Below are 22436 nucleotides of genomic sequence, written 5' to 3'. Positions count from 1 at the left end.
CGTTACCTTGTTCACCAGTACTGAGCAGACGACAAAGAAGAACTGGGAGGAAAAAACTACTGCAAGTTGTCCCCATTATTGGTAATAATATGTTAACTTAAGCTTACACAACTGCTCAACAGGAAAAGCCTAAATTGACCGTTTTTCATGCAGTGACATGATCACGTTATTTCCTAATGCACCGATATCTGATGAGGCTGAAGACGAGGAGCTCCAGGGGGCAGCTCAACTTTTGCATTTGGGGGAGTTAAAGGCTTGTCATCTGCTGTCTCACACACACAGTAGTCAGTCAGTGCATTTTACACAGAGGAAACACTCGTAATAATTTGGCTTCAAGCTGTGATTTGGTGCAACAGCTCTGGTTATTCTTAACAAGACATAGGAGTGCTAAAGACATCATTTTAAAAGCAGCAGAACATATACAAACTTTACCTTTTAACAGCAAGGGCTGTAAGCAAATTACTAAATGGTAAACTGCTTCATAATGAAAACAAATATACTATTCCTATTCATGTAGGCTTGAATACATGAATGCTGATGCAGAAGTTCTGCAATAGTAATTTTTCCACCATTAAATGCTATCCCAAATTAAGCATTAATTCAAAAAAAATCAAACCTTAAAATTACTGAGTTAGAGGGAGACATGAGAACATGACGGCTGGACTTCTCCCCTAAAGCACTAATTCCTTAGGTGCTGGTGCTCCTCGAGGATTGATCCTCATCAGATATGTCTGTAGACTGTCACTGTCATATTTAAAGAAACATATTAGAGCACTCATCCAGACCAAATGTTACAAAACATACTTAGCAATTTCCCAATATGTAAAGCCTGTTGAAATCTTTTTCCATGTAACTCCCTAATTAAGCACACTGTTGTGGAATGATTTCACACATTCTGCAAGTTTCATCCTCTTGGAGGAATGAAACATACTATACAATAAGCCTGATTAAAGGTCACACTGAGCTGTTTAGTAAACTGTCTTAACCTTACCTCATGCCAAACCCTTGGAGGCATGTGTAATACACTGACCTTACTGTACCTTACTTTACTCAATATGGACAACAGTGGATGTTACATATGTTTTTTTTTCCCAATCACAATAAATCATACATGCTAAATACAATCATGTAGAGAGTGCATAAAATAGGCTTGATTACAAACAATCCCAGTTTCAACTTTCACCATTGATCCCAGAACACATTTGTAAGAATGTAGGGTACTCTTAAGACTTACGTGACCTTTAACAAGCAGAGGCCTTTCAACTTACTCCTAACAATTTTTTAATGGTTTAGTTTCAATGAAGCCTTCCACTCCTCGGAGCTGCCTTTAGGCCAGCCCTGATCAAAAGAGGATAAAGACTCCTGCTCTGTGACTGTGTCAACCCAGCCCCCCTCTCTGGTTAATCAGTGACTTGCTGGTGCATGGGACCAGTTGAGAGAACAACTGACCCCTCTGTTCTCCCATTAGGTGAGTCCGTTTTTTTGTGTCTCGGAGACCTGGTCATCTAGAATGAGCTCACCTCCTTCCGCTTGGTAGTGTGAATATTCATCAGGCGGCTCACTGCTTTGCTGGCAGTCAGCGTGAGGCGAAGCTGCTCGCTAAGGCCTACAGGACACTGCTCAACTGAGAAACAAGAGAATCTACACGACACTTTTTTTTTTTTTGTTCACCACTGAGAAAAACATGAACGAATGACACTTGAACAAATGCACAGTGCAACAGGCTTTTTTTTTTTCCTCCCCTTAGCCTTGAATATAGGGACTCAGATGCTTGTCGGTGGTGAGGGGTCTCCTGTGTAGTTCACTTTCGGTGTGGGTGTCCGTGGAGATGCAGCAGCTCTATTTGTACAGGCTCATTGTGGGGCTCTGGTACATGCACATGTAGGCATCACATAGCAGCCGGCGCGCAAAGCCCTGGATGTTCTTCGGATCCAGAGCGTGTAGCTCCTCGGGGCTCATCTTCAGATATGCCCCCACCTCCGGACAGGGGGACACCTGGGGGATGTTGAAGCCATTCTGACCCCCTGAGGAGCCACATTTATCAGTCATTGATTTGTAGCATTAATCTCTTCACAACATAGTAAATACAAGCCACAAATAATTAGTGTCTATGTGACACTGATGTATATACATGTATATATAGGAATATAACAATGTGATCCATTCAGTTCAACTGAATTCCAGCATGTATAAATGAATGTGCCAACACTGGCACTGCAAATGGAAAAAGATTCAAATGGTCAAAACATTGTTGTTTTATTTTACCTGCTATAAACAGATGGTTTACTTGCTCTGACTTCCAATAAATATTTATCTCAAGCAGAACGATGATGATATTCACCTTGAGTTTTTCCACATTAATTTAGGATGGTGGGGTTCTGCACGTTAGCTTGTGGGAAATTTTTCAAATGGTCCTCAACAGATATTTCTACTTTTGAATATGGACTGATGTGTGTACAGAATTGGTCTTATGCCCAAAGATCACCAAATATAGCATTGGATCCACTCCAGGGGTTCACTACAATTCACTGCAGTTATGGCTACATCTCCAAGCACAGTTAATCAGCAATTATGCCTATTATCTGTACTCAGAGGGATAGGGAAAAAAAGTTACTTCTAACTTGATTTGCAAAAAAGTCCATCCCCTATCAAGCTAAAAACTTGATCAAAATGCAGAAATGGTCTAAGTAAGCAATAGGTACTGTCAATCACAATGACAATTTTTCCTCAGTGCCAAACCTGGAACTATGTGGATCTAAACTATGTACTGAATTTTTCTTGCTTGTACCTTGCTCAATCTAATCCCAGAAATGTCCTTATTTGAGTATATAATAATTGAATGTGTATATGAGGAGACAGATATCTCACTTTAACACAGTATTTCGGTACTGCCATTCTGTGGCAGTTACCCATAAAGGACTGCTTTTAAATCAACTTTTGTTTTTGCATTTTCCAGCTCTAGTGCTTGTACAATTACTGCATGTATACAGCAACAATTATGATGAGTAATTCTTCCTCTACAAACTTTTAATATTTACACAATTAAGTTGCCACATCATCTCTGACACATACCATCACGGTCCGCCATGCTGTCGAAAAAGAGCCAGGCAGAGTCCGCAGCCCCGTACTTGACAAAGGCCACATAGTGACTGGTCTCTATGCAGAGCACAGCAAAAAGCTCCATCCTCTGCCGAGGGAAAGTGCCCTGCCGCCACACGCCCTCCTGCAGCTCCTTCGGAACCGACAGCTTGCCATGCCGGTGCGCCTTCCGCCTGGGGTGAAGGTGAACCTGCACGCGCACACACACACACACACACACAAACACTATGACTCTTCACTCTGTGCAACAGGACTCTATAAAAGGCAATATAAAATTAGAACCCCACAACCTTTAGGAATCTAAACAAATTGCTGCTTCCTCACCACCTGAGGGCAAAAGACATTAAAGCAATTTAAATCAGTCCACCTACTGATTTATAAGCCATTATGTAAATATCACTTGACAACAGGGGAAAAAACACTGCTCGGTAAACTCATATTTTCCATTACTTTAGTATTGATTTTATTGCAAGTGTTGCTGAAAGGGAGTGTAACTTGAGTGTTTTAGAGTCGCGAGGCATTCTGGCATTCCCTATGACAAGTCCCCACCAAGTGGGTATCTCTGGTACTGCACCCTGCAAAAAAAAAAAAGACGCCTGTTCGTTTCCTATTAACTCTACTACCCGGTCTGACTACAGGCATCGTTAGTAGTCCCGTTATTGCATTACCTGGGTATTGCACTTTTCACAGAACTGTTTGATCTTCCCAGCGGTTATGTCACTGTCTTCATAGCACTCCCGACACTCATAGAAGGCCAGGCCCCCGCAGATGCGACACTCCCGAGGAGCTGCACAGAGAAGCAGTGCTGTGAGAAAACTGCAAACACCCCCATCTCACAGGACCTAACAGCTGCATACTACTCTTTAAATGACATTAATTTAGCAGAGACTCTTATCCAGAGTGACTTCCAGCACAAGAACAGAAGTGTATCCATCCAATTTGATTGAGCAATCGTGTCAGACCAGGCTAACAATACTCCCAGACCATTGAGTGTCAGCACTATTCAAGTCCTACCACCAGTTAAGTTGTTCTAACCTGGCTTAAAGCCTAGAAACTAAGGCAAGCAAAGTACACATACTACCTTACATCACAGTCACTAGATCACACAAACCATAACACATTGTGGTATTACACATAAAATAAATAGCAAGTAACACAAGTAGCAGTTTTTTGGGGGTAGGGACTGAGGTTGAACCGAGATGCAGTCTGAAGAGGTGGGACTTCAGTCTGCATTGGAAAAATGGCCAGTAATTCTGCTGTCCTGATTCCCACGGGACATTCATGCCACCACTGTCTACGTTCTACTCACTGTCTTCAAGTAAATCAGTGATGTCCAGCTCCAGAGATGGGAAGATCTTGTTAAACATCTTGAAGTCCTTGCCAAAGCGAGGCATCTGGATAATAAGGCAGGATGGAGCCTGCAGAAGAGATGATTCCACATTCGTGTAAACCATTTCAGATTAAGATAAAGTATTACAGGTACTACATTATTAATATATAATTAAGTACAGTATTATAAGACCTACAGCAACATTCAACTTAGAACCTAATCCTTAGTCAAAAAACACCTTGTGTGCTATGTATAGAAGAAGGTCACAGCTGGTCTGACTACGTTACCTCAGCAAACTTGAGATCACTGTTGATGAATGACCATTCCAGGAGCTGCTGGCTTGTGGGGACACCTACTTTATCTTTCTTGTCCATAAAGATCTGGTAGAAGTAGCAGTCCTGCACCTTCTGTCCTGCTGACCTGTGCAACACACACACAGCCCTTATTCTTACAGCTTCAGTTTTCTGAATAGAAAAGAGGCAAAAACATTAAGAGCATCCAGTGCAACTGGAGATTGCAGACCCTCACTCTCTCACTTTGATCCTACTTACTTCCACTCTAACAGTCAGTTCCTGAAGTTTAATTGCCCCATGTAGTATTGCTGCATTGTGACTAATTAAGATATTCTAGATTCCCAGATGGATTAAGACTAGGGTCTTGTGAATTCTGAAATGGACAGGATGTCCCAAACCAAATTTGATTGTCTAGGATTACAATTACGTTCAACACATACACAAGTATTTGATTAAAAAATACATGCATACGTCATAGAATAATCGATGGTTCATCAGTGTTGAACAGATGCTCTTCAACAGTCTTGGAAAGGGAAAACACAGGATACAGGATAGAGGCATTTTGTGGCATATTAAAGAGGACTACCTCAATTTCAAAAGAGGGTCCACCCGTAATATATGGTTGAACAGGATGTTGAGAAACTCCTCTGGATCTGCAAGCAAGCAGGGAGAGATGTGAACGGTTATATTGAGGACAGAGGAGCAGAAATCTATATATCTCACGTCCACAACACAGGTATCTCACTGGCCCACATACCTTTCTCCTCAGATGTGAAGCCAGATGCAGCTTCCACATTCTCAAGGATCCTCCTCAGCTTCATCACTTTAGTGGCACATACATAACCATGTCTGAAAGGCAGAAATGCACAGAGAAAGGAGGGAAGTCAAACTGCTATTGCATTTTGAGACCTGGATTTAGTCAATTTCCTGTCAAAGAAACTTCTGGCAATCATGCCACCCCCGCTATCTAACGTGTGATCCTATAGTAAGGGGCCCAACTGATTACTTTCAAGCCTACGGGTTTAAAAGCCTGTTTAAGATCTTGTCACAGCTGAAAATTCTATATTCTTCAAAATGACTGAACATCCTGATGCTGTATGAGAAGCAGGAGAATATATTAGACATAGAAGGAAAATGCTGGCTGTGTCTACTGCTGACTTGAGCAGTATGCACATGTGGAGAGATACTCCGATGAGGTCTATCCATAGAGATACTAACATGCGCAGGGGGTTGACAATCTCTGTGCGCAAGAGCTCCTGGGTCTCTCTGTAATACTCCACATCGGTCTTGGACCGTGGCCTCAGGAGCACAGTGTCCAGAACCGAGCTGAAGGAGAAGAGACTGTAGGGAGACACGAACGGCATTTTATCAGCAGACCACAGCATTATCTCCCCTGACAAGCTCAATAACCTTCAATTCTCAATTAACGTTCTACATGACTATTGGTTTATTTGATCAATTAACTGGGACCAATTGTGCTAGTGGAGATTTTATAAAGATTTCCTGTATGACATTTCTATAAGCAGCCCTGGCTGATTGCTGGTGTCAAGGGCACGGTGGCATTATGAAGCGTAAGCATTGCCGATCAGTAATGAGCTCTCTCGACTCTAAACGGCTCCTCTTTAGCATAGGCAGAAACAAGCTATCCCCACTGAGGCCAAAAACTTGCTTAAGCAGTACAGCATGATTTGTTTTCCATAGCATTACCCACTACTGTAGCACATGATGTCACTCTAAATGCATGCATCTGCTAAACAACTACCTGGATGTCATCTGGAGCCCAAGGCTGAGGTTTCCCAAAACTAAATGCGCTCAGTATCACTTCTATAACCTGCTAGATGTTTTTACGTGACCGGCAATAAAAACACAACTTCACTTCTCCCTTAATTTTGTTTCTCCTTAAATGCAAGTGCCAATGCGTGCTGTAATTAGAGAGTTCGCAGACTTAACACTGATGGCTGAGCTGACCCAGGTCCACCTGGAGCCTTAACTTAGAGACAGCCTGGTTCTAGCTTTACACTGGAAAACCTCAGCAGCATGTTCCCTGACATCCTTACCAGAACAGAGTGGAGTCCAGGTAGCAGGAGTTGTAGTGGCCCTGTATGCCCTTCTTTTTGCCCACCATGACTTCCAGCCCATCTTCTTCAGTGCGGGGAGGAGTGTTTTCATGCACTACTTCACTCAGATAGCCCCCGAATGCTGCAGACACACATTCAGAGAGAGCACCCTAACACATGTGCACACACTGGTACACATCCTGTCAGAGAAAGCCAATCTCCACACACACAGAAACACTGACCACGTATGGTGTGTGCTCCCTATACAAGAGCCAGACAGTCAGTTTTGTCATAGAAAAACAGCACCTCACCCAACAAACCATGCTATAGGCCAGAGTTGTGAATCCTGGAAAAAAAGGGCTGCAGGTGACATCTTTCTTCCATCTTAACATCCTAACAGCTTGATTCAGCTAACAGCTGTCTTTATTGAATGAGTTTCACCTCTGGTCCGGATCTTTACACAATTACATTTACTTATTTAGCAGACGCTTTTATCCAAAGCGACGTACAAAAGTGCATACAGTAAGTATAGCGACAGTACGGGGACAGGATGTGTACAGTTCCACAATGAGACAGTAGTTCTCAGCTGAGAGCAAGGTCTGTTTGAGGACGCAGTACTAGCTAATTTATACAACTACAGGGTATAGGGCAACTAACAAGATCCAACCTCAAAACAGCGCAATGAGTGCCAGAGTAAAGGCGGTAACAAAAAACACACAGCAATTTTTAACAACACTGATCTAGATGGGGAGCTGAGAGATGACAGCAGACAGGAGTTGTGAAGTGACTGGTCGGGGGGGAGGCGATTGTGTGATAGGTCAGTCCAGATCTGAAGAGCCTGAAGAGATGTGTCTTCAGACCACGTCTGACAAGTTGTTCTGATTCTTCTATAAGCGCCTCAAGGCTGTGTGAAAGTGAATAAGTGAAAGAGGGATCATTCTCACCGATAGAGTTGCAGCGCTCAATGGGGTTGGAGGAATGGTGCGGAGAGGGGAAGCGTGAGTCTGGCCGGCAACATTTCAGCTTGACGAACAGCGCCTTTTTCGGTGGGCAAGTGAAGTAGCGAGTGCCCTTGAAGGTACCATCAGTGCAGCCAACACATTCCTCCTCCTGATGAAACATCATTAACAGCATTTCACTGCAACAGCATTTTCACCAATGCATGGACTCACACAGAATGTGCAATAAAAGACATAGAGCACTTTTTGGTGACAGAGGCCCTCGGTAGTTTGGAAAGTCACATACCAACTCCAGCCCAGCCAGCGGTTCCATCAGCCCAGGCGGCTGGCCAACCCAGCGGATCACACCACACAAGGGCGGATTCTCCTTCACCTCCACCAGGGAGCCCACCTCCAGGCCGTATGGGCTGCGGGGGGCTGGGGGAGTGGGCAGTGGAGCCGGCTCATGCTGGTCCCCAATGACAGACTGTACAGACAGCGACAGGGGGCTGTGGCTCATGCTGCCATTAGGGCCACTCTTCCTGCTCAGGCTGAAGGGTAACGAGTGGAACTTGTTATCATTGGATAGCGAGGTTGCCGGCTGGGCACGCGAGGGCGGAGACATCTGGTTGAACTCAGGGGGCATGTCCGTGAGGGATTTGGCAGGGTCTTCTCCAACTGTACCAAAAAAAAAAAAAAATAACAGGCCAGTTACAAGAGCATGGTGTAATTCCATCACCTGTAAATGTTTCACCAACCTGCATTGTCTGTCAATGTGGAGTTCAAATAACTCAACCTCCCATGCATGTATAAGAGAAATCTCCCAAAACTGGATTTTAATACATTTAACTGTTCTGCTGGAGTTCTCAAAGTCTGTTTTTTAAATAAATGCCATGTTCTTCTATTTACTTCATCCCTGGCAATTGAAAATGTTCGGCATTTCAGAGATGTAAATTTTGGATATTCTGTACAGTTAAGCGTGTATCCATAAAAACACGAAATACAGAAGTCATAAGCAGACCATGCATGCAAGCACAACAAGGCTGGGTCACAAATGAAGATAACACACAGCCACATAGACGCAGGAAAACAGAAATGCTGCAGGTGGGCACTGAAATAGTGCCATGACAATACATTCATGCTGAAAGCAGCTCCAGACCCAAGAGGTTGATGGAACTTGTGTTGTCAACCTACATGCATGGCGGAGCCATTTTATGAGAGCTCCATTTCTCTGCTTATATGAGGTGATTTACATTCTCCATTGTGCAAGTTATCTGACAGGTGAAATATGTTATTCTGTGTACAAACAAATTCACTGTCTTTCTCTGCCCAACCCCACCATGTACCCCTGAATGAAATAATACATTCGTCACAAGGCTCCTAAGAGCCTTGGCATCTTTCATTAGAGACCTTCCAATCTTTGCACGCCATCTTGCAAGTGGCTGTCAGAAACAGCAGAATGTGGAGACAATGAGAGAGGCATCTGCCTTACCGTTCACATACACCGCTGACAGCAACCCAAACAACACAACTCCTCACACACAGATGAGAGATCACTCCCCAGAGCAAAAAATCACAACCCACCTGACAACTGTCACCCAGGACAGAGGGTACACCTCATTTATTGTGTGTCAGGCTTTTATTAATACACCCCCGGTACCTCACAGCAGTGTTACTAGATTAAACCTCAGGGTTTGAATGTAGACTGCATTCAACATCGTTTAAGTATTCAATTAATAGTTCCAGTGGAGCAGTGCCTATCCTCCAATGAGCTCCCACTTCCTGGTGGTGCACTGTTTGCCTTGTTGTGCAAAAAGTAGCCATTGGCTGTGTGTGACCTTTTGGCATTTGTCTCACTTTAGCACTCATGCACAAGTGCAGAGGTTGTCATAGTGATGTGAGACTAATGTACAATTGGCAGTTCCAAAACAGACTAGCATAAAGAGGAAAGACGGTGCACATATTTAGTTTTTGGGATACAATGAGGCAAAGACCCCACCTAAGAATGTTCCTTTTCTTCCCTGCAAGTATTTATAGCTTCTCATGTTAGTACTAATAGTGATTTTCCCATATCCCTTACAAACTATTCACAATTAACTTTAAGGCTTGAGGTCCAACAAAATCAGTGAACTGAATTTAATATCTGGAGTGTATTATTAAAAGCCTTCTATGATTTGAAAGAGATGATGCCATGCAATCATGCAGATGGAGTCTCATATTTAACACATACAGAACAGGACTCCAAACAAAGGATCTTGTAAGCAGGTTACAGGACCAAGTCACTTTACATTAAAGTATGTACTTTAATCAGCAGAAATACATTTTGACAGTAGGTTCAACAAGAAGCCAGATAGAGAAGTCAAAGGAAAATGAGATACAAGATTATTATAACCAAATTGTACTGTGACACAAATGCAAGACCCTGCTATCAAGATTGCTTGTTACCGAGTCATTTCTCTGTCGTATAGATTACCTTCATCAATGTACCAAGTGCTTTTGGATTTTGATTGTGGTGGGTGATCAACAGAGCTGCCATTTAAAGTGTAATAAAACTCAGACTTGCTTCTATTCCCACACTGCAGACCTAATCCTGTAAATAACAGAGTTTAATAGAAAAAGAGTGAGTAGGGATGTATGCGCATTTACCTAGCGCATTCAGTTGTGATATAGGCTGGGACCCATTTTACCAGAAATAAAGAGCAATGCCGAGTCAGTCAAGAAAACTCAGAAACTTTGTTCAATGTTGGATAATAATAGAATGATGTATAACTATGGAAATAAATCTAAAGTCACCCATTATGATTCAAAATTATTAACAATTTTCTAAAACACTTCTGCTGTGTCCAACAGTATCTAAAGTTGACATAAAATATAGGACATTATCATTCATAAACATATAAAAATATTCCAAACACACTTCACTTCTAACTCTAAAATGACCAGCCTCTTAACTGGGTAATTTTTGAATTATGACATTTTATACTCAGCCCAACAAATGGACTTGTGTGTCATTTCCATGGACACCATGGATAACAAAGGGCTGCGTGTAATGCCCTAGCAGAGTTTAGTTTAGTGTCTACCAGCCCCTGCAGACAGGTCCAGCCACTATTCTGATGCCATGCAGTGGAGCAAAGTCAGCAAAGCAGCATAGATTCCAGGGCAGAGAGACACACACACTGCATGGGGACAGGAGCCCTTGTCTTTTGCAACCACATTAAAGCCCAAACTAACAGAACACCACAGCATTCCATGCTTGCAGCAGGTAAAAAGAATATTTAGTCACTGAAGGGAACAAAACAGTGGGGAAAACACAATCTAAATTCTGATTTTATGGTGCTTGACAGCGAGTTCCTCCAAATCCCCACTAGATGTCCCCAGCGGTGCTGAGACTAACATCTTTATAACCATTCTTCCTTTTTAACAGGTGCATGTTATGAAAAACACAAATTCAGAATTAAGCTCAAAATGTCTAGAAATAAATATAAGCAATACTGTTAGTTCCCATATTCCTACTGTTAGGTTTGAGATTAATTTGGTTCATCTGGGTTTTTTTTATCTGGGGTTTATTCATTTAAAATTTATACCTCTGAGTATACTTAGTAATCAGCAGTTTTTTTCCCAGTTTTACACCAAATCATTTGCCATATGAACCAGTTAAATGGTCAAAACAGAAAAACCATGCACATGACCATTTCCACTAAAACAGGAAGGATTTTCCCTCTGTCTGACACATTAGTGTTTCCATATGGTTGAAACAGAACAAACAGAAAACCAAATCTATGAATAAGAATCATATTAATACTTATGCTCAATACACTGTATAAAGAAAATAACTGTTAAAAATTCTTAAGAGTGGACTTTAAATAAAGTACACATTTAAGGAAGGTTTATTGTTCTGTATATACTGTCATTTTATATAGCCTTTCCATTCGAAACATTTTATTGTAGTGGACAAACAAATTAATGCATACTGGAAACATAATCTAACTGTATATCTATTTGCAGTACACGATGCCACGTTCTATAATACATCTGTGTTCACGCAGACTTAGTGGCACTATACCTTTGCTCTTTGGCTTGTTCTGGGTGGATGAGGGTTTGTCACCACCATTTCCACTGCCTCTGGGCGCAAAGCTGGGCAAGGAGAACTCTGTAAACAACCACAGGGAGAAAGCAAGAGAGAGAGAGAGAGAGAAAGAGAGAGAGAGAGAGAGAGAGAGAGATGCTGAGGCTCGGCTAAACAATCGGCATACACTCTGGACCACGAAGCGCACAGTGTAAACAGTACATCCAGTTCTCTACTCCTTCCTTTCAGCCACAAACTGCTCCAAAAGGATGACAACAGCTGCCCAGCGCAGAAGATTTGTTGTACTTGAATATCTGTAGCCAATGACAACTAATACAATAGCCTCAAACAGAAATGGAATTATTCAAAAGAGGCAAGCCTGAGCTGCTTCAGTGTCTTAAAATCGTGATACCAAAACAATGGTGTGTTTTCACAGCAATGCATGACTCCCTTGGATCTATCACATCAGCGGGATTGTAAACACTATGCAGCCTAATCACCTTTTTACTAATTAGAAAATCCTGGCCTGAGAAAAAAACTTTCTTAAATCTCAAGCTTTACTTGGAGTGACAATCCTTCCAAAAATCTGCTTAGGCAAACAGTCTTGGTCTCCGTTTTGAAAAGGTAAATGCATGGAAGAGGCAGACATTTCTAAAATGCAATCAGGAGACATCGTTAAAATTCAACATTGCTGGCACAAAACTGGCACAAGCATGAATCACTCAATACATAGCAGAAATGAACAAAGAGGCAAAACTTCTCACTGGCCTTTCTGAAGCAAGCCATGAGACAAAAGATCATTTGTCTGAGCCTTTGTCAAAAATGCCAGGAAAACATTGAGAACAAGAGCGACACAAAAGCAGAAGTAAACAACAATGAAATGGTATAAATTTACAACAAAACTAAGAGAAAGCAAAGACAAAAATGCTCACCTGGCATTACGTCACAGATGGGTACAAGACGCGTGTGTTCTACGCTGGCAAAATTACACAGGAGTTTCCCGTCAATAACACCGTCCCAGTCACCGATAGGATTGTCCTGAAAGAGGCCAACACACCGCCTTCTTACACCTGCAGGTGCTCGTCATTTCCAAAACCTATATTTATTTTTTCCCCAGCGCTGTCATTTCCACAGCTGACCTCTGCTCACCCCACCCAACGAGCTGTTTTCCTATTCCACTTTTCTTTCTCCCCTCTAATGACAGGCTGAGTGCGAGACGCTCGTCTGCACCGGAGGAAGGCTGTAGGCTGGTCCCAGACTGGACGGGTTTGAAGTCCGCAGGTCCTTACAGCCAGGCTATATGGTGATCTCTGTGGGCGAGGCTGAAAGAGAGCAGCAGTGTTTCCTCGCCTGGACAAATGCCTTGCTGCTGGTCACACAGCTTCTGAGCCTCACGCGCAGCTTGGCTGGCCCTTTGTTCCTCCCCATGAATGACAACATCCACAGGTCACATGCTGTGAAACTCTTATTCATTCATTCAGTTTTATTTATTTACCGTTACTTTTTTCTCCCAATTCAGAACTTCAAAAATAGTAAATTATGCTGAAGTAAAACACAAAAACAAGGGTATCCACTCCAGATGTTCCCCAAGTCAAGGGGCTGGCAAAATGAAGTCCAGGGCATTGTGAGCAGCCCACTATGTAAATTAATTTCGCACTTGGAAATTTGAACAGATTGCTGTGATGCCAACAAATATCAAGCTGTGCTCCTGTTCAGTTGTGTTTTGGAAAACATTCTCATCCTGAACATCTATTCTGAGCATGTATCAGTGCTCTTTTTCCTAATTAAATACAGACACTTATACTCTTAATGTGTGGTAGTCATTTGTTGCTATGTTTAAGTCGAGTGCCTCACTGCTGACTAAAAATACAGTTCACCTGGTATGACTGGAAGATAAAGCCTGCTTTGATTCATATGAATGAACTGAAATTTCCTTAGCTGAAATGGATAATCAGAAGTGTCCAAGCAAAGTAGACAGAATACATTCATTCTTCTGCACTGCTGGAATTTCTTTGATGGTGATAATTCATCAGACAAATACTGAAAGGTACAGATTGTCAAAAAAATACATTCTTCTGTGGTGAGCACTGACTTTCATCACTGGCCCTCCATACCGTAGGACTGGACTTCACTCACTACAACTTTGGTAAGCATCTTCTTAGAGCATTACTGTCACATTAACATCAAGTTTATCCATGAAAAATCTGCATCCTGTTTTCATGTTGTTACAGGTTTGATTACATTTTTCAATCATTGACTTGACAGGCCTCTGGTTTTTCTCCCTCAATTTATGGTATAATGTCGAGGCCATCTGACATTCCATATTTCTGTTTATGCAAAAATGTATATATTTCTGCAATTATGTGCAAAAATAACACAAAATAAGACTCTGACTTTGTTACAGAGACATTCCAAGATGAAGTCATCCATCAGCAGTGCAGTTGGAACATTGTTGCCCATTTGTACAACTGCAAGAAACATCCAAAAATTGTAAAGCCTCCTTCTACCCCTCACACTGAGACATGTGTTCAGGCTTCTATCCCTCATACTGAGACTCGTGTTCAGGCCTTCTTCTATCCCTCACACTGAGACTAGTGTTCAGGACTGATTCTATCCCTCAAGCTGAAGCTGGCATTCAGACTTCCTTCTATCCCTCATACTGAGGCTCAGGTTCAGACCTCATACCTCTCACCCTGAGGGTGGCGTTCAGGCCTGCTTCTCTCCCTCACACTGAGACTCGTGTTCAGGCCTGACTGTATCCCTCACCCTGAGGGTGGCATTCAGGCCTGACTCTATCCCTCACCCTGAGGGTGGCATTCAGGCCTAACTCTATCCCTCACACTGAGGCTGGCATTCAGGCCTGACTCTATCCCTCACACGGAGGCTGGCGTTCAGGCCTGACTGTATCCCTCACACGGAGGCTGGCGTTCAGGCCTGACTGTATCCCTCACGCTGAGGGTGGCATACAGGCCTGACTGTATCCCTCACACTGAGGCTGGCATTCAGGCCTGACTGTATCCCTTACACTGAGGCTGGCGTTCAGGCCTGACTGTATCCCTCATACTGAGGCTGGCGTTCAGGCCTGACTGTATCCCTTACACTGAGGCTGGCATTCAGGCCTGACTGTATCCCTCACGCTGAGGGTGGCATTCAGGCCTGACTGTATCCCTCACCCTGAGGGTGGCATTCAGGCCTGACTGTATCCCTCACACTGAGGCTGGCGTTCAGGCCTGCTTCTATCCCTCACACTGAGGCTGGCGTTCAGGCCTGCTTCTATCCTTCACACTGGGGCTGGTGTTCAGATCTCCTTCTATCCCTCTGACTGAGGCTCGCATTCAGACTTCCTCCCATCTCTCACACTGAGGCTCGCGTTGCAGGGCTGCTTGTCTCACCATGTCCACGCCCACGTAGTAGCCCAGAGTCTCGTTGCCTGGCAGCAGGTCACAGAAGATGATGGTGCCTCGCTCTGGACCCTCTCTGGTCTGCACCACCACGCGTGAGTTGATCTCCAGCTGGGGGAAGTCTGCGTCCCTGGGGTCCACAAGGTTCACATGATCCACCTCCAGCTCCCCCAGCTCCTCCTCCTCATCCTCCCACAGCTCAAGCTTGTCCAGGGCCACAAACACGCCGCACTCATCCTCGCAGCGGAAGAGCTGCTTGCCCTGGTAAGAGCCCTCCGTGAAGCCATGGCCACGGCCTTCCTCCTGAGACAAATAAGTGATGGACACGTAGTTAGCCCAGCATGTAGTCTCACGCTCACAGAGGCCTGTGTTACTGAGGCAGAGGAGTAGCAGCGAAGCCGTACAACACTGCTACGCATTGTTAGAGCCAAAGCATTCCATCACTTACAAGAATTTCACATAAGCAGGGTCTGTTATATCATACTGGGTGGGAGTGAAAAGCTCTCAAAGCCCGTAGTTAATGAAGCATTATTCATTCAATTAACACAGGGCTGTAACAAAAATGTTTTATGTTAATGTTTATCTAAAGTGTAAACATTCACTAAATGCAGCATTCAGGTCAAAAGCTACTATCTTATGTACCCTATTATGCAGAAACACGATGCAGGAAAACTCATAATTCATTTACAGATTGCCTTCCCTTTTCTATTTTTTTTTTAACAGAATAATGCATGATTCTATCGTGTCATCCAGTCCTTCTACATGTCTTCACTGACACGGCTTCGCAGTGAGTGAGCTATACCTGAAGCAATTCAGATGTGCTTCCACATTAATACTAGCATAGAGTTGGCTAGTCCCCTATATCATAGTGAATGATTGGCAGTGGAACTGGTTTAGCCTTAGGCATGTAGTGATGTAATTATGACACAGGCCTCTCCCTGCTGGCACTCCAAACACAACTCATTTCATAAGTCACTAGAAACAACATCCACTGTGCTCATTTATTAAATACTCAAGCAAACATGGCAAGCACAAATATAATTCCTTGTAAGAATATGAAGTAAAGGCTCTTAATATTTTTGGTTGAGCAGTCCATTCGAGAAGGCCTAAGACTTAACATGAACAATTGGGAATGACTACCGACACAAGCTAAAAAAAAAATACATGAAAGGGGACTACAAAAAGGCAAAAGATGCGAGCCAAGGAAGAAGCAGAAATAACTGCATTGAGGACGCTGGAGAGCAGCATACCATCCAACCACAGGACTTCTGCAAGCTGTAGCTGCAGCAGCCAGTGGCACACAGTCACCTGAATTGGGTTTGTGTGAATTTCTTTATCAACTCCAAAACAGGTCTTCACACGGCACCAGTAGCTCACAAGTACGCAGCACTATAAATTATGTTTTGGTGTAAGCAGCCCTTGTGCGGTGTGTGAAAGGCATTAAACTAACACAAATAGTATCAACTTGCATTAGAACAGCACAAGCACAAACAAGATGGTTCATCGGAAGCCTCATCTGCCCCAATGCTGTCAGCATCAAAACCCACCGCCTGGGAAGGGTCATGCTAAGAGATTTAGCATTATGTCACCAAACACAGTATATAAACTCTACAATCAGTGTTTGATTGGTTATTGTACTATTAGTCATATACACATGGCCAGGGCAGGGAAAGGCTGATAAGGCAAACTCTGACCTTTCTCATGTTGGCAGCCATACTGAAGTGAAAAAAAAGCTGTAGGGGCATCAATGGGGCAGCAGCCACTGAAGTGAATGGCTCTAAAAATACAATAATTGCTAAAGCTAAAATTGTTTCAAGTGTTTCACCCTGCTGAATGGCAGATTATTTTTGTTGGCCATTTAGTAAAGTACCTAGCTAACAATTTAAACTGTCTAGGTACATTTTCAGTCAAGGTCTTTCAATCTGCCAATCTAACTGCCTAAATAATCCCTCTCCACCTCACCTGATGTATTGTGAGTGTTCTCTGGCTGCTGTCCATTACCCAGGTGGGTGATGAGTAGTGACGGCTGAGGTAAATCCCCCTCTTCATTGTAAAGCACTTTGAGAAACTTTAAAGATGCTTACTATATAATGATTGAATACAAATGTAATCCAGTATTATTACAGGAGTAGTGAGAGGGCAAAGTATGTCGCCAGATAGCCAGCAATCAAAGTTTTGTAATTAGCTACCTAGATAGCTCTCTTGATTACTTCAAGCAACATTTCCTGTAACTCGCTCACTATGCCCAGTTTTTCTTTTGTTCATTAACAATTTAAAGGCTCAGAAGGTCCAACTCTCATGGGCAAACAATGCCCCAAAATTCAACCCCACAATACCTCATTTATAACATAGTAGGACATATTAAAATAGGATGACCCTTTCCAGACTGAGAGGTAGACCAAGTGCCACATATTTACCAGCATCTATCCATTGTGCAGGCTAACGGACAAATAAAGATATTCCTGACACATTAGTTACCAAACCACAATCACAGCCACTCCCACCGATGCATCCTGCACAAACAGGGCCTCACCAGTAGCTCCACTCCAAACCAGATTCCAGAGAGGGTCCTCTCAGGGATGAGCGAGCCTTTGAAGCGGACCACCCCGGGCAGCGGGTCGTCCCCCGATCGTAGCTGCACGTGCACCTTGGAGCCGCAGTCGATCTGGCGGGCCCGCTCCAGCCGGGGCTTGTTACACAGCAGGCCGTAGCGTTCCTCGCAGTTGGTTATAGGGAAGAGCAGCTCGGCGAGCTTCTCATCCAGCTCCAGCACGTCCTTCTCATCAAAGCTCAGTACCACGTTGGCCTGGTCCAGGACCCGCAGGCTCTTCTTGCCCTTGCTGGGCGGGATCGAGCGGCCCAGGCTGTTGCGCTCCTGGCAGGCCTGGCCGATGCTGCCTCGGGGGATCTTCAGGGTCTTCTGCGGGGGCTTCTCCACAGTGCACTCCTTCACCACCATGTAGTAACGCGAGTCTTCCCGGAAGCCCCCGCTCGGCTTCTCCTGGCTCCACAGGGATGAAGTCATGGCCACTCGGGGGGCTTAAGGCCACACCTTCTGCATAGCAACTCTGGCAAACACCTGTGTGGAATGCAGCTTATTTCCAAGAAGAGAGAATGGGAGACAGGTCATGGGGCAATGGCCTGGTGTCTCCCAATGTCCTCTCTGTGGGTTGGCTGCATTTCTCTAAACAGACTGGCCAGACTCTACACCCATTCGGACCTGTACATAAAGAAAATAGAAACATTTTTAGGGTTCTGCAGTTACGCTGATAATTTAACTTTGCCAACATCTCTTCACTCAGCTATCAAAGTATCAAAACTGTGTATATTTAAAATATCAAGTATGAATGTTTTCAATTCAGCAACACTGCAAAGCTGCAAAAATTACTACAATTATATAAAATGCATCTTACAGAGACTTACTACTATATAGCAGAACATATATTTCAATGTATACATACATGTCATTTTATGTAGGCTGTACTTCTGAACACTGGACTAAATTATACACATAGGGAGGAACGATAAACTGCAACATTAAAACACAGCCTGGTTAAATTGGGAGTTGGTGTGGCATTTCTTTACACACTAGGTGACATAGGCATTATTCTGAAAGGAAAAGCAGGGATTTCAAAATTGCAAAAGAGCACAAGAAATTCTGATTCTCTGTGAGTGATTACCAATGTAGCAACACTGCCAACTTCTTAAGCCAACTTCCTGCACATATGACGGAAAATTCTGCAATTACACAACTAGAACACAGCTAAAAACAAGGCTTACTCTTGTCTGAAATTAAGGGGCTATACTCAATTTAACTGTAATGTGCTTTGTCCTTTGGGTAATGAGCTGAAACAAGCGTTATGTTTTTTCAGGCTTACACAAGAATCTTACACCATTACACTCATAATGTTTGAGTGACAGAAAACTGCAATAGTTCATATTTGCTTCAATAAGTTTACATTAGAAAAGTTCAAGACAAAGTGCTCTGTGGTTAGACTGAATAGAGGCCTACGAATTAATTCACTGAAATAATATGGGAGGTTTAAGACAAAAAAATACACAAAGTTTTGAGAAATGGGCATAGCATTATAAAACTGTATGCATGAGGCTAAAAATAAGTGTAGCCATTAATCTGGAAAAAAAAATGAACTGTTATAAGCACTGGCCACTTTCAGACAGAAGCACCATAATACTCTACTAGCTGAAATAATGATATAGCCAAACCCTTCAGAAAATCAAAAGCACCATCCACAAACAGTGGTACCCGCTCTGAGGTCTGCATTTTCACTACTGGGTGAACTACCATGACCTTCAACCTTAAAATCAACCAGAAATTTGTTTTGCCGGAAACTCTTTTGTTAATGGGGACTTTTCCAAGTCGAGACAAGTGAAGCTGCACACTGTGTATGATGAAGGGGTTAAATAAACAAAGCCTGATCTGCTGGCTGTTGGGCGACTGGATTTCCCCTTGCTGTAAAACAGTCAGATAAGAAGCCACTGAAGTGCAAAAAGAGACTTCAGGGAAATTCACAGCTGCTCGCTTTACCCTTCCTGCCCACAAAGCTCTACCTGCAGCACTATCAGCTTACACACTGTGGGCAAAGCATGCCATGCAAGAACTACAATATCCTAACTCATCTTCCCCAATGCCCCTGCTTTTAGGTTACCATCCTCCTGCTGATTAGCTGCTGTTTTTGTGGGTTGTTTTTTTTAGCAGGGCAAAAGCAGGTCTCTCTCTATGGGTCTTTGTGCGTCAAATTTGGTTCTTGTTGACAACTGCCCAGATAAAGCAACAGAGATAGGCCTATCTTCTGTACTGTGCTTCCATACCCTACCAGTGAGACCTTAAATGGCAAATCCCTTCTCCACCCCTGAAAAACAAATCAGTGGACACACTGGCCTCATAAATGACTAGCACAATACTGACTGGTGCTCATTCTGTAACCACGCAGGAAAGCTGCGCTCTTTCGATGTTACATAAAGGACCCCTTGTTTACAATCTAGTGCCATCTGAGGCTATGTTCCCTATTGAGATGTATGTTGTGGGAGAGCACTGAAGTAAACATTGGCCATGTTGTGAGGCTGTTTTTTTGGACTTTTGGTTCCCACACATGCTGGCCATTCTTCAATGTCCCTTCTTAACCAGGCTGCAATGTACTGTTGATGAAATCTCAAAAGGTAACATTCCCTGATGTTTGGACCTCTGTTAACATAAGATTATAAGCGTGACAAACATGCATGGTAAAGCTTGTGGCATACATGGGAAGGAAACTGAAAACTGAGCTGTCAGTGTGTCAAGAGCAAACACTAAAAGCTTCTAAAAGCCTGATTTTCAAGTCCTGTCATGCAGCCAAGTGACATATAGATCAGAGTAGGTCCTATGTTTCTAGTCATGTGAGTCAAAGCATTCAGTTTGTCGATGCGCACCATAGCATAGAATATTCTGCAAGCTCACCGTCACTATGTATGACCTGCCTACATGATTTTACCACAACAGATAAAATGTTAACACTTTTATCTAAAAGCACCTATCAAATAGCCTCTTCAAGCTTTATATAAGACATGTCTAACCTAATACAAAGCCCTTTTTTCCTCAAGAAAATGCCATAAGAATATCTGTTGGGGGCGGGGCGACAGTGAGTGAAAACCTGCCCATAGCCAGCAAAATAAGTCTTTCAGCGTGCTATAACAGTAGCACTGACAGTCAGTCGCGGTATCTCAACACGCAACATTCTGGAACAAGACACAGCACAGAATAAAAGACATGCCACCAATGTCAAATAATCACCTGCCTGAACGTGAGGCAGCAACAATCAACTCGTCGTAGTCGTAATTACGTGCAAACACCAACAACCCGGAATGTAAACGCATTTTAAGTCTGTTTGTAATTAATGTTTCCTAGATACTGTAACTAGCCAGCTAACAACGTGAAAGAACAGAACCTCGCCCTAACACAGACAGCAAAATATGTTAACCGTACTGGGATGCCACATTCCCCGCTACACTGCTCTGTCTCGCGTTGGTTTTCAATCAGAAAGAGGTGACATCACCACTACAACTAGCTAGCCAGCTAGATAACGTGAGCTAGCTCATATGAAGGAGGAAATAAGCAAACTAGATGACTAAAACGAACGTGCTAAGATCTTAAACTGTAACAAATTGTGCCCACGATATTACAGAGAGCGTATGGTATTGCTTGCAAACAACCACACAGTGTAGCCAAGTAGCTGGCAAACTAATATAGGTAGCTACGCAATCTTCCCACCTGAGATAATTTAGTTGTCTGACTGGTGAGCTAGTCCGCTATTTGGCAAACATATAAATTATTTAAACATCCAGATTCCTATCTAGCCAACCCTCTGCTGGCTATATATCTGGAAATGCGTTGCAAGCGACAGTATCATGCATGTATCAAAGATAATGACATGAAGCCATCTTTCTCTTACCGTCTCTTCAATGGCAACTTAGCTAGCCAGCTCGATAGCTAACTGGCTAGATGGCTAGCAACCAGTTTGTCCCAAACTCACTGAAGAATGCTATTTTAGCAGGAATCCAGAATATGTGTCAAACTAGCTAGCTGGCAGCTAGCTAGTGGTAGCCTACCATCTCGTGTATGTCTCTGTGTGCAGTGCTAGCCAATGGAGGTATTATAGCTAGACTAGCTATGAGCACTTAGTGTTTAAGTATCTAATCAACTATAAATTCGTAAACACTAGCTGCAGTTCCGAAAGAACACAAAATACAACACACACTGCATTTAGCTAAACTGAGATTATTAAGGGAAAACCTATACAACCAACCCCGCACCACATACATTGGTTCTCATTCCTAAACCTATTGGCGTATATCCAGTGATAAAGATGATCATTGGCCAAAGTACATGCCTGTTTCTCAGGCCCACCCTCCGGGGTTTTCCCGACTGTTCGGCGTGTTAGGTTGTCGAGTAAAAGGGGCGGAAGAAAGTTCTGATTGACGTGAGAAACTGACACTGCGATGTCTTTCGATTTCTTGCACTTTTTTTTTTTTTTTTTTTACAGATGTTCTCTTATGTTGTCGTGCATCGCCACCAAAGGCATGCTTCGTAAACCTTCAAAAGATACAGTCGTAGATGAAGAGTTTGTGCAAGGCTCTGTTTATGTAGAAAGCTATATATATGCAGGCGACGAGTCCTCATTGGTTAGAGGTCCTTATTATGGATGATGTCACAGGCTGCTAAGCACGACAATTTTGGAGCGGAAAACAGCAGAGAGTG

At 43.2% G+C, this 22436-nt stretch overlaps 1 protein-coding gene across 2 annotated transcripts; it reads right to left on the bottom strand.

Moving 5' to 3' along the window:
* Window positions 1–571: 571 nt before the first annotated feature.
* On the bottom strand, window positions 572–21978 carry cylda (cylindromatosis (turban tumor syndrome), a). Of its 2 annotated transcripts, XM_036535327.1 has the most exons (17): window positions 21631–21978; window positions 17718–18404; window positions 15176–15487; window positions 12716–12821; window positions 11781–11867; window positions 10191–10307; window positions 8025–8395; window positions 7724–7889; window positions 6780–6921; window positions 5941–6063; window positions 5480–5571; window positions 5309–5375; window positions 4717–4849; window positions 4409–4517; window positions 3768–3886; window positions 3073–3289; window positions 572–2024 (listed from the first exon to the last, which is right to left on the bottom strand). In XM_036535327.1, the coding sequence occupies exons 2-17, from the start codon at window positions 18207–18209 to the stop codon at window positions 1840–1842; spliced, it is 2838 nt and encodes a 945-aa protein (XP_036391220.1). In that variant the 5' UTR covers window positions 18210–18404; window positions 21631–21978; the 3' UTR covers window positions 572–1839. The 2 variants fall into 2 exon arrangements, with proteins under 2 accessions (XP_036391220.1, XP_036391221.1); XM_036535328.1 differs by lacking the exon at window positions 10191–10307.
* Between the last annotated feature and the right edge of the window lie 458 nt (window positions 21979–22436).

Source organism: Megalops cyprinoides, chromosome 8 (assembly GCF_013368585.1).
Source record: "Megalops cyprinoides isolate fMegCyp1 chromosome 8, fMegCyp1.pri, whole genome shotgun sequence".
Classification (NCBI taxonomy): domain Eukaryota; kingdom Metazoa; phylum Chordata; class Actinopteri; order Elopiformes; family Megalopidae; genus Megalops; species Megalops cyprinoides.
This window is presented reverse-complemented; position numbering and strand designations above follow the sequence as displayed.

What these genes read in the sequence shown, in the direction of transcription:
- cylda (XM_036535327.1), bottom strand. Translation starts at nt 18,209, where the DNA reads ATGACTTCATCCCTGTGGAGCCAGGAGAAGCCGAGCGGGGGCTTCCGG. An exon ending in CATCTGTGACGTAATGCCAG is followed by an intron (nt 11,868 to 12,715) that starts GTGAGCATTTTT and finishes GGTTGTTTACAG; the next exon opens with AGTTCTCCTTGCCCAGCTTT. An exon ending in GACCCTCTTTTGAAATTGAG is followed by an intron (nt 4,850 to 5,308) that starts GTAGTCCTCTTT and finishes TGTGTTGCACAG; the next exon opens with GTCAGCAGGACAGAAGGTGC.